Below are 12,074 nucleotides of genomic sequence, written 5' to 3' on the forward strand. Positions count from 1 at the left end.
ATGGAGAGCTTATTGATGAAGCAACTTTACATTTTTGGTGAGAGAAATGTTTTAAAAACACATGCAAAGAACAGTCTAAGTATTACTTTTGGTGAAAGTAAAGGCTGATGGAAATACACCAAAAACCTTACTTTTGTCTTTGAGCTTCTTTTTAAAATTTTCATCTGTGCAGGAAAACCCATTGAATTGGAAGTTAGCATACATTACAACAATAAATATTCTTTTAAAAACACTATTAGTTTGTCTCGTTTTCCCCCAAATGAAGAGACTCTAACCTATTCTGTGACTTCAGGACTGGCATCACACTTCGTAATGCTCCGTGTGAGGTCAAAGTAATTAAACCAGAAGACCCCAATTTGAGTTGCTACCTCTGTTATTTCATCTTTCTGAACCTTGACTGTCTCCCATTAAAATTAGGCCTATGGAGTACAAGTGCTCCTTAAACACAGTATGATGAAAAGCCAGTTAATGTTGCACTGGTTGTTTTTGTATTTCCATTGCAGTTCGATATTTGGTCCTCCTGAACGTGACTCATACATTGCTTCTGTCACCACTCAGGTTCAATGACACCAAAATGGTGCAGCTTCTGTTCAGTGATGAGTCCACGGATCATGCAGTTAGATGTTATGTCAACATGAAATTGCTGAGACGTTTCTAAACACTTGCTCTCACTCAATCCCTGTGTTTATTTGGTTGTGCACTGGCAACAGGCCATTCACAGACAGGTGCCCGTCCTGGGATCAGACTTTGGGTAGCACTATTCTAACATAACTTTTAGTTCGTAAGTCTATGGTTCCATTTTTTCCTTAAAATCCTAAACACATGACCTGTTTGTGAATGTCCTTTAAGAACATACAATTCTACATATGCCAAATTACAGAGGGAGAAGAAAAATCCTTTTCCTTCACATTTGATGAATTAAGTTTTCTGATGGATGTAGAATTGTAATATCTACAGGTATATAAAGCAGGGTATTCCAGAGCCAAGACAACTTGAGAGGTAATCTAATTCAGGCCCCTCATTGAACAGTCAATAATGAAACCAATGTTCACATAACAGATAAAAATGTACCAAAGCTAGACTAAATGAAGTTTGTTCTGTTTGAAATGAATTAGAAGTTGCTTCTGCCACAGTCATCATTTGTAACAACAAAGAAAGGTTAAATTTGACCTAGTGTTCTCAAATGTTACATGCATTTATATTTCCAAATATAATTCAGAAAAACACATTTCATTCTCGTTATTTTCTATCAATATAAGCTACATTATTAAAAATTAAGTCCACACGAACCTAGGACAAACCTCCTTAATTATGAAAACAATTTTTGGATAGGTCATGTACTTTTCCAAAAACAGAATTAGCCTATTTTTGCTTTCTAGAAGATGAAAGGCTCACTGCATGATAAGAAATTTTCATTAATTTTTTCTACAGATACAGAGCCTTTCTTCTGTCAACAGGGCAGGCAAGGTTTCTAAATCTCTAAGTTGTCTCAAATTCAGCTTGGAGAAAAATAATCTTGGGACATAGTAGTGGTTCCTTTTAATTCTTTTTGACACTCCCTTACATTGCAATTTGGACAAGAACTCTCTCACGGTGATAATTTACAATCAGTAATTGAAAATAAACACCCAATAGAGTGCAGAGCTGCCCTTCTCCAGCAGCCGAAGAAGTTTATACAGCCCCGGACACCGGGAAGAGTCTGGGGCGGTGGGGGGGTGCCCTGTGGTCCTGGGCCTGGCTGGCTTCTGCTACTCTTTTCTTTGATGCTAAAACTGCACATCAACTAACATCAGTTTCTTTTGTAGATCTTGGAGGATTTTTAAAAAATAAGATAACCAATGTTAAATATATATTCCTACCCCGATCAAAAATCTCGATCCCTTCTCCTTTCATCTTGCAAAACAATTTTTCTTGTAGCCTTTTGACTTCAGATTCTTTCTCTTCCAGTTGTTCTTTTAAAGATGCCAGTTCATCCTACAAATGATAAATTCATTTAAAAAGAATTGATTACGAATAAAAGAGAATATCATAGAGTATGCTCTTAAATCAATAATTAGTTTTTGGGGATAAAACAAAAAACCACAATATTGAGACACAAACTTCAGAAATCAGACAGTGGCAATGATAAACAAGAAGCAAGACAATTATTAAAATCCAATTTATAATAATTACGGTATAATTATTTCAAGTTTCTTTGTAACCAAATTAAAAAAGAAATCTTTTAAAGTGTAAGTAGGACTAAAGTTAGCCCTAAGGTTTATATGTTATATTAAATTAAAAATATGGCCAAGCTAATCAAAAAAGATAATCGAATTAGATGTTCAGTGTCATAAAAACAAAATAAAATGCAAATTGGAAAATACATTGGAATAAATTGAAAATAAATTGGAAAATGCAAATTGGAAAGACTTGCTTGACATTTATTCAGTATTTTAAGGTTCCCTGGACAAGGTAGAGCTTAATCAGTGGGTAAGGTGGCAGGTGCTGAACAACTAGCCAAACCTTTGGACTAAATGATTTATCCTCATTAGTAAGAAAACAGACAGAATTTCCTACAACAATGGAAAAAAATAGATTTAGAAAACAGATTTTAAGTCTTCTTTTGTTTGTAAACTATAGAACTATTAAAGATCCTGCATCTCATGTTCTACCTTTTTACTAATGTTTTAACTTCCAGCTTCCTTTTGGTAGAGAGCTTTAGCAAATTTAAGTTTTGCTGGTTGTATTTAACAGAGAAAATAATTCCATGTGATGCTTATGGAGGCACCTTTATTTTTAATAATTTTATTTTCAGTCTCTAAGGATATTTATTACATTTAGTACTATGAGAAGATGTAGTTCTTCAATGAAACTAGGAAGTTTTTACTTACAGGAGGAGTGAATACCAAGAACAAGAAATTTTCAGCAGCACTGGCAAGAAGCGCAACCCTGCTCTTACTGTGCATCATTCTAAGCAGTAATTTGCATCCACAGCCATAGTTAACTGCTGAATACCTTCGAGAAAATCCCAAAGGAAGAAAGCAATGTCTGCTATTGGTAGGTAACAGAATTCTTCCACAGGTGATCTTTGCAATTATTTTACCAAGCCTGGATCTTAGATAGTCTAAGAGAGTGAGATTTAATTTGTAAACACATACTTTTATTTACCTGTTTATTACTTTTCACTAATTATTTCATATGTTCCTAAAAACAAATTAAGGATCATGTTGTCCCTTTAATCAGTTTTACACATTTTTTCAAAAATAGGTGACACAGACAAAATGAATGCACACACTACTAAGAACACCATCACAGCAAAGCAATGCAAGCCAGAAAGCAACAAGCCGTGGGCCCCCGTTACCCAGCGTCTACTACACCTTCAGCGACTCCCATTTTTGTTCCATCCGCTGCTTTTCATACTGCATCTGACCCACCTTGATTTTCATGCTAGAAAGTTTGGCCATTAAAGACTGGTCGAGAGACAGAGGAGGGAAAGAAAACTACAGATAGAAAAAGATAAGCTAAATAACCAAGAAAACAGTATCAGTTTATAAGGGAGGTGAGATAATTAAGAGAAATGACAGATTATGTTCTATGAGATTAGTTAAATCCAGGTTTTTATTCAGAATAGTGCTTAAATCAAGGTCTCCAACTTAGAGAAGAATTTCACTCACTTGAAAAATGCCTTCTTTATCATATACTAAGTAGACAACACATTGCATTTATATAACTTATCACAGGTAAGTAGTGGAGTCATTTGCTTAAAAATTTTTGTCATTGAGAAAACTCACTTTGGTTGATTTCAGCTTTTTTTCATACTGAAGTTTTTCACTGTCCATTTCACTGACTCTTAACCTCAAATCATTGATCTCCTGCATGAGCCCCTGTCCAAAAAAAAAAAACAAAAACAAAAACAAAAAAACAAGGAAATATATTAGGAAATATCAAAAATAGCAGTTTGGGAATCTTAAATCCTGGTTCAACTTACGTAAGTTAGGTCAGACCAATATATACAAGTTTTTTTCCTTTAGAACTATCTTTCCATTTAAAACACTGCTTTAAATTCCTAATGCCTCTGTCTAAAATGATGGGATCATGAAAATAAAAGGTGACTCATTCTGATTAAAAAAGGTAGCTAATCACTTACTATCATTGATCATATATTTCTAGACTAAAATTCACTATATAAACTCTTTTAAGATAAAGCAGAGAAATTTTCTTTAGTAAAGTCAGTTAGTTTTAGAGTGTTTTCAGTGATATGGTGGTTGTATATAAAATATTTTTATAATTTCTTCATTTGTCTATAACAAATGATGAACAGATTGTTCATCAATCTGGGAGAATAAAATCAAATTTAAATCCTTGAAACCAAAGAGTCTCAACCTGAGGATAGATAAGAGCCCTGTTATCTGAAAATATATTCAGTGTCATAATGTAATTTTATATTTGGAAAATGAAAAACATAGCAATCCTAATGTTTTCATAATACAAATATAATCAGGTACTTTTTCTACTGCCACCTTTAAAGAAACTGATTTGCTTATAAAGTTGTCTAAATATTGTAAGAAATGATGATATATTTTTTTTGTTCAGAGCCACAAGAGTAAAAAAATTAAATGAGAACACTAAATACCAACTTTTCCAAAAAAGGGCTCAAATACTCTGTGAAGATGATTTTTTTTAACTATAAGCCATGAATGCCCTGATAATGGTTACTGTGTTTTTGTTCATCTCTTTTAAAAGATGAGCCACAAATTCATGGATGATAGAATAGAGTTATACAAAAATACCAGTAAAAAAATTAAACAATGCCATAAGAAATAAAACTCTGTTAACAAGAATTAATCTAAATTTGTAAGTAGAACCTCAGGACGGCTGGAAAAAGGGACGCTATGATGAAATACATTTTCCAGAAAACTCACAGGCTTTTAAATTGTTATTGTTTTGAAGTATTTCTGGTATTAAAATTATTACCTAGCATTATTATATAATAATTATTAATATTATTAATACAATGTTTCAATAAGAGGATGTGTATTTTCTCCTCTTATGAATGAAGTCAAGAACTATTTGACATCATTAATAACATTTTAGTTGTGATTTCTTATCTACAAGTTCAAGAAAAAGGTCTGTTTCTTCCATTTATTTCCCATTTATTAATCATCCTTGCAATAATATGAGTTCTTGACTCATATTATTCATCAATCTAGCCTTTTAAACATATATTTTCCCATTTTCTCATTGTTAAGAACAGCTTTGGATTCCTTTACCACTTCCTTTAGAAATTTTGTAGCAACTTGCAAAGAAGAAGAAACAATTGAAGAAAACAGAATTATAAATTGAGACCATTTTTTCCTACTTAAAAAAGAAAACCTACCCAATTATCCTTTGTAGCAAACTTGTATATATGAAAGTAAACCTCCAACCTAAAATAATGTTTCATGTATCTTCTCATGAAAACTCAAGCTGGAAAATCTTAAACTAGCTCCTTAATATGAAACTTCAGTGAAGTACAAATTATTTCCAACTAATTTTTTACCAGAAGTTCAGTCCTTTTCAGAAAGAAAATCCACATTACCTCTCCCTTTTCGTTTCTAGAGAAAGGGTGGACTCAGTTTCTAACATCTGTGTTCTTACCAGAAGGGGGCACTGTTGAATGATGCTAACCATCTCCTGCCAGCAGTTTCTGAGACAGACAGGTCTCAGTCTTCCAAGGTTCCAAGACTTTTACCCTGTCTTCGGAAGTATCTATACTTCTCTCCCACTCCAATATATTCTTATAACTTAATCTCAAATAATCTAAACTTCTAAGACAAAGTTAAAGAATTCTGGATTCATGAAACAGCCAGGGAAACATTTTATTTTTATCAAGGGAACAATATTAGGAAAATGAGTATATTCAATTCAGTTTTAATTATGAAGACTATTTTAATTATGTTCATATATAACAAAGTTTAACAACAATCCCATAATCTCTGGGTATGTTCATTCTACATTTTAACAACAGTGTTAAATATTTATTAGAAAATTATCAGGGATTGAATTTACTCAAGTTGATGACAAGATCACTTTGCATTTGACTGAGAATGCATGACTGAAGCAAGGAAGCACTAGAAAAAAATTTTATAAAAATATAGACAATCCCAAGGGTCTTACAAAAAATCCTAATAATGACACCATCAATATTTTATATCTATATTCTTCTACTTTAGAAGAGATTACCTAACAATGGACAATATACGTATGCATGATACTTTAATAAAATCTTTTCTCCCCTTAAAAAAAAAAAATCACAAAAATCTACTTCAATTTAGTCCCAATGTTTGGTTAACATTTCATATCCAAATTACCCACAGTCATGCAGGTGAAGACATCCCCTAAACTTTGTGTATATAATGTAGAAGACCACCTCTCAGTCACCAAAGAGTGGACCTCTTCCCCTGCACCAGAGCTGGCTCCACACCATGCCACCTACCTGGTGACTGAATTCCATTTTTGTGTTATGAATGACAGTAAGGGGAAGCATTCTTAAAGCACAGAAGCAAAAGCTGTAAAGAAACTGGGTAATGTCCTAAGTTCTAAGAGGCCCCAGCATCAATCAAATTAGAAATGTACTCATACAGGTTGACTGACAAAAAACAATTAAAACATGCGCCAAGTTAGGGATTTCCTTTTGCTACTGAGAAAGTAATACCTGCAACAAGACTTTCCATTATAGTTAGATCTTTGACATTTTAATTTTGAAAAACAGCAAAGGGATAAACTTCATTCAATTCAAACCTAGGAAGGGCTTTCAAACAGTGGGAAATACATGTAATGTACCTCATATTGTAATGGGTGCAGTCACCATGAAATAAATGTCTGAAATGAAGAAGAGCGGGGGAGAAGTACATGCTTTCTACTCTTCTCTCTTCTTGGTACCCATTTGCTAATCCAATGTGACATCTCTCCACATACCAATTGAGGAAACAAAAAAGAGAAGAAGAGATGGCCCTAGCAAAGAAGGAACTTCTGCAGCCTTTTATATTTTTTTCAAATAAATCTCAAATGTATGCGCGCCCCTCCTCAACAAAACAATAAGCAAATGAACAAAGTAGAAGAACTGGATTAATGAAATAAAACAAACGAGTATGTCTGGCCATGAAAATGGGCTTCAAGTTGTAGATTCTACCCTAAATTTCATAAAAGAATAGTGACCATTATTTAATTGGAATGATTTTTTTTGTGTGGAACAGACCAAAAGTAGAAGGTCAAGTTAAATGACCTCTAAAAATCTGTGATCTTTATGATTCTATAACAAAATCATGTTCTCTATACATAATTAGAAACCTATTTATTACATAGTAAATAGTCAAGTGTGCCTAAGTAATAACTAAATAGTAAAATCATGCACTTAAACCCATTATTTCCACAAAGAAGAAAACCAGTACGAATGGATAGATGTACAGACATACAGACAGAAGCTTCAAATGCCTTCACATCAAAAGTACTTCTAAAGGCTAATGAAAGGATTAATATTTCATATCAAAAGTCTGCTCTGGCTCATGTGGCTCAGTCGATTGAGCGCTGACCTGTGAACTGAAAGGTTGCCTGTTTAACTCCATCAGGGCACACACGAGAGTTGCAGGCCAGGTCCCCAGTTGGGGACGTGTGAGAAGCAACCGGTTGATGTATCTCTCACATGTCGATGTTTCTCTCCCTCTCTTTCTCCCTCCCTTCCCATCTCTCTAAAAATAAATAAGTAAAATCTTTTTTTAAAGAAGTCTGAAAATAAAAATTTAGCCATTAGCATTTAATGATTTAAAAAAGTCAAGGTAATTAAAAATTATTCTTGCAGCACAGATGAGTGAGGGCACACCTCACACCTCCAGGGAAATTGAGCTTGTTCTAGGAGTATGTGTGTGTGAGACACACATACACACGCACATGTATGCATATGAACATGGACAGAGAGAAAGGGTGCCGCTTACCTCCGTGTCTCTGAACCTGTCTTCATAATCCAATCTGTCCTTCTCTACAGCCGTCAGTTTTAACTTCAAGTTCGATACCTCAGCCATCAGATCCAACTTCTGAGTTTCCAAGGACGTCCTACTCAGAAGCTCCTATTAGAATTTAAGAGACATATTCAGAAGTTGTTTTATGATAAACAGCCACGTGTGGATGTGCCTCTATGACTGCAAACTAGTTAACTATCAAATAGAGGATGTGATGAAGATTCCTTACGAACTAGATACACTTTAGTTAACCTCCATTAAGCAGAACTAAACAGACATCTGCTTATTGGGGAGACATATTATCTAGATACACACATATATAAATCTGATATATTATGATAGCACTGATGATGATGATAATGAAATGTTGGCCACATGACAGGCACTGTTCTGACATGTATTTAGTGGTTCGAGCCTCAAACAACCTTATGAGATAGTAACTCATGAGAACTGTCTCATGAATTACCCTTGCTCAATAGACGAGGAAGCTAAGGAACAGGGAGGTTAAGAATTTGCCCAAAGTCACACAGCATGGAAAGGCAGCGCAGGGACACAGAGACTCAAACCTCAAGCAGTCTTGCTCCAGTGTGTGCCCTACCAGCTGTGTTACAGGTCCTCTCATGTGAGCACAGTGCATGTGTACAAGTTTTTCCCTAATAAAGGTCACATATGGTATTTATCTTTTTTCTTAATCAAATATGTTCATGGTTGGGAGCTAGGAAACCCCATGAAAACATAAAGAAGAAAATTACATGTTATCTTATTATTATTTTATTTCAGATTCTAATTGCATGAGCACTTTCTATTGTGTTTATGCAACTTGGGACCCTGCTATTCTAGGTTTGTACTTAAAATATGCCCGGCTAAGTGAACCACGGAATTTACAGCTCCATCAGCACAAACACGGCATATAAATGGAGCATTGCAAATAATTCAGCAGGAAAATCCCACCTGGGGGCCAGCTTCGTACATACCTGCTGCAACATTTCCTCTGTGGCATTCAGCTTCTCTCTGTGCTCTTCAAGACAAAACTCCAAATCTCGAATCTTCTCTCCCTGGGCCTCTACCTGGTCTGTTAACACACTTACCTGTATTTAGAGCAAAACACTACAATGGATTAGGGAGAACTTGGGTCCCACTGCAAACTTTACTTCTCTAAACACAACAATTGGAATACTGTCACCACTCGTTTGGACAGAAAGGGAAAAAAATCTGAGAATTAGAAGACAGCAGCCCTTCACACCCCTATTTGTGTGGTGCCTCCTGATCTGAGGACTCTGACTCAGTATTTAAGAAAGTTAGGGCTGACTGAGGGTGTGCAATGCTTTGTAGGTTAAAACCGTATCAACCATTTGAGAGAGGAAGCGCGTACACAAATTATCTTTTTCGGTGCGTGAGGAGAAGTGTTTAGGGGTTGGGGTGGGAGGTAATATTGGAGATTAAGACAGGAAATGGAGTTAATGTTTAGAGGAGAAGTTATCGAGGGCTATTCAAGTTTGAGACTTCATAAGAAATAAAGAAAAGCCTCCACAGACTTCAGATTCCCTGAGATATTTCATGAGCACATTACCCACAAATGTGTTCGAAGCCGGGGTGTAACTCAAAGGTCCAGGAGAAGCCCCTGGGTTAGCCCCTCATCCGCAGGGCTTCCTGCAAATCTCCGCGTTTCCCCCAGCGATCACCAGTCTGGTGAACATACTTCACTTAGCTCAAAATACCAAAGTCAAAATATTTGTCAAGTATTTAAAACAACACGGATGGACCTAGAGGGTGTCACGCTAAGTGAGATAAGTCAGGCAGAGAAAGACAAACACCATATGATCTCACTTATATGTGGGGTCTGCGAAAACAAAACAAACAAACAAAACAGAAACAGACTCATAGGTACAGGGAACAAACTGATGGCTGCCAGAGGGGAGGAGGGTCAGGGAATGGGTGAGAAAGTGAAGGAATTTAGGTGGTACATATTTCCAGTTATAAAACAAGAAAATCAAGGAGATGTGGTGTACAGCATGGAGGATTTAGTCAGCAATGTCGCAATAACATTGCATGGTGAGAGATGGTTGGGAGACATCGTGGTGATCGCTTCATAAGGCATATAATGTTGAACCATTACATTGTACACTTGAAACTAACATAATATTGTATGTCAACTCTACTTTAATAAAAAAAAATATATATATATATATATGTAAATAGGAAGGGAAAAAATAACATTCTGAAAAAGAAAACTCAAAGTTAGCCTACAAATAGGACTCTACCGCTCACGTTGTTTTATTTAGCCCATGGTGTTACTGTTCAACTGAAATATTAAATATATATTCAGGTGCAGAAGTACTTACTCAGATTTATGAGTATGTATTTGAATTATATATAGTATAAACTCAGAATTTCTGCTACATATGAAAAATCAGAGCAGACGGCATTGTGCCCGTCATCAGGCTGGCCCTTGGAGGCTGCGGCTGACCAAGGGCTGCTCACACTAGGCTGCGTATGCACACTCCTGTTCTGCCGCAGTCCCCACCACTCTCTATTGTGCACAGATAGCCCTCTGCACTCTGTCTATTAGCAGTCTAGCTCCTATAAGCACCTGAATTGGTCATTCCAATTTCAAATGGCCTTTGGAAGTATGTCATGAAGAAAGAACAACATTTAAAAATCACTTGCCTGGAGAACAAGGGATTCTTTGTCATTTTCTAAACGTGCTAGCCTTTCTTGATACACATCTCCATTTGCAGGTAGGTGTCCGTTGGTCTGAAAAAGGAAGTAATATGGATAAGGATGATATTCTTTGAGATAGAACTACTGCGGGTAAGTAAAAATTGGCATCTGTTTTCAAACTAAGGAAGCTGAACTGGATTTAGCACAGCTGTGATGGACTGCCATTGATAGAAAATATAACAATACAGCTTGGTTCATTTACCTCAACGTAGGTCAGATGGACACATTAGCCATGTTTTCACCAAACCAAACAACTTCTCGTCAAGCAGAAAATAACGACCAGAAAGAACAGCAGCTACTGATATTCACTGACACCAGCTGCACGCCTGGGGCACGCAAAGCTTTGGGAGCGTGTGGCCAGGCACAATACCCCTATTTTCCCCCAAATGCTCAATGCCACCAATTCTGAGTGGAGATAGTGGGAATGATCTGAGGTGTCCTTTTGTTCCCCCACTTTCTTCCCAAAGACCCACATCCAGGACTGCAAAAGTCTCCCTTTAAAGGAAGACAACAGGGGCAACTTATACCACAGGCTTCTTCCTGCTTCTCCAGGCTCCAAATCAGGGGTCAAATCTCCCCTTCCTCCCCCACCCCAAAAGCCTAAACTCTCAGTACGCAATGACCTCCCCTGGCATCACCGACTAGCCATGCTCATTAGAGATTTATCACTTTCCAACCTGAATTAGCTACCTCTTTTGAGTTTGCTTGCTCATATGATAACATGATGCCAAGCTCCTGAGCAGAGTCTATAAACTGGAGTCACCCCATGACCCCCACAGCATCTGGCCCAGCGCTCTGCTTAGACTAGTGCTCACTCTTCCTTCCCCTCCCTCCAAACCCCTCCCCGCCACTTTTTATCAGGCCTGGGGATAGTCCTGCATGGTATAAATGCTAAAGGAAGTAGAGATTGGGAAAGCAAGTGAGATTTTTTTTTTCCCCTCAGTCATCTTACATATACAAGGCATTAAGGAGACACATGAAAAGGCTAAGAGCAGACAACATAAAAATGTCATTCTGAAATACAGAAGTATATGTGATATGTCCCTTGTTATCTCATTTAAATAGTTCACAACCATATAATATGGAATCCCAACAGAATTTCCTGATTCCCCATTCAAATACAACAGAGATAGAAGCCAGTGGAGTCCCAAGTGGTTAGATGGAGCCACCCAGAGTTCAATCAAAAAAGCAAGTAACAACTTCAGATTTAGAATCGGAGTACGTATAAACTGTGCATCTTTAACGACCAGGTCACATCTGATGTGACATCTATTATTTTTCCAGAATTAACTGGTATTGTTATCCTACCTTTCCAATTAATGCAGTTTCCAGTATATATTCTGGGAATAACAAAAATTATGTGTTTGGGGGGGGAGGGGG

The 12,074-nt window shown here is 36.5% G+C and overlaps 1 protein-coding gene across 6 annotated transcripts in view; it reads right to left on the reverse strand.

The window, feature by feature from the left end:
* Window positions 1-12,074, reverse strand: part of PPFIBP1 (PPFIA binding protein 1) — a 153,657-nt gene that overhangs the window by 32,609 nt on the left and 108,974 nt on the right. For 4 of the 6 annotated variants that reach the window (XM_054591303.1, XM_054591299.1, XM_054591301.1 and 1 more), the window contains 6 exons: window positions 10,641-10,727; window positions 8,948-9,061; window positions 7,950-8,081; window positions 3,771-3,863; window positions 1,860-1,974; window positions 132-164 (listed from right to left, as the gene is read on the reverse strand). In XM_054591303.1, the coding sequence (XP_054447278.1) occupies window positions 132-164; window positions 1,860-1,974; window positions 3,771-3,863; window positions 7,950-8,081; window positions 8,948-9,061; window positions 10,641-10,727 (574 nt within the window). The remainder of the gene's footprint in view (window positions 1-131; window positions 165-1,859; window positions 1,975-3,770; window positions 3,864-7,949; window positions 8,082-8,947; window positions 9,062-10,640; window positions 10,728-12,074) is intronic. The other 2 variants (XM_054591304.1, XM_054591302.1) reach the window with 1 other exon arrangement.

Source organism: Pteronotus mesoamericanus, unplaced genomic scaffold, assembly GCF_021234165.1.
Source record: "Pteronotus mesoamericanus isolate MK-2021 breed Mesoamerican mustached bat unplaced genomic scaffold, CSHL_Meso_final scaffold_21, whole genome shotgun sequence".
In the NCBI taxonomy this organism is placed as follows: domain Eukaryota; kingdom Metazoa; phylum Chordata; class Mammalia; order Chiroptera; family Mormoopidae; genus Pteronotus; species Pteronotus mesoamericanus.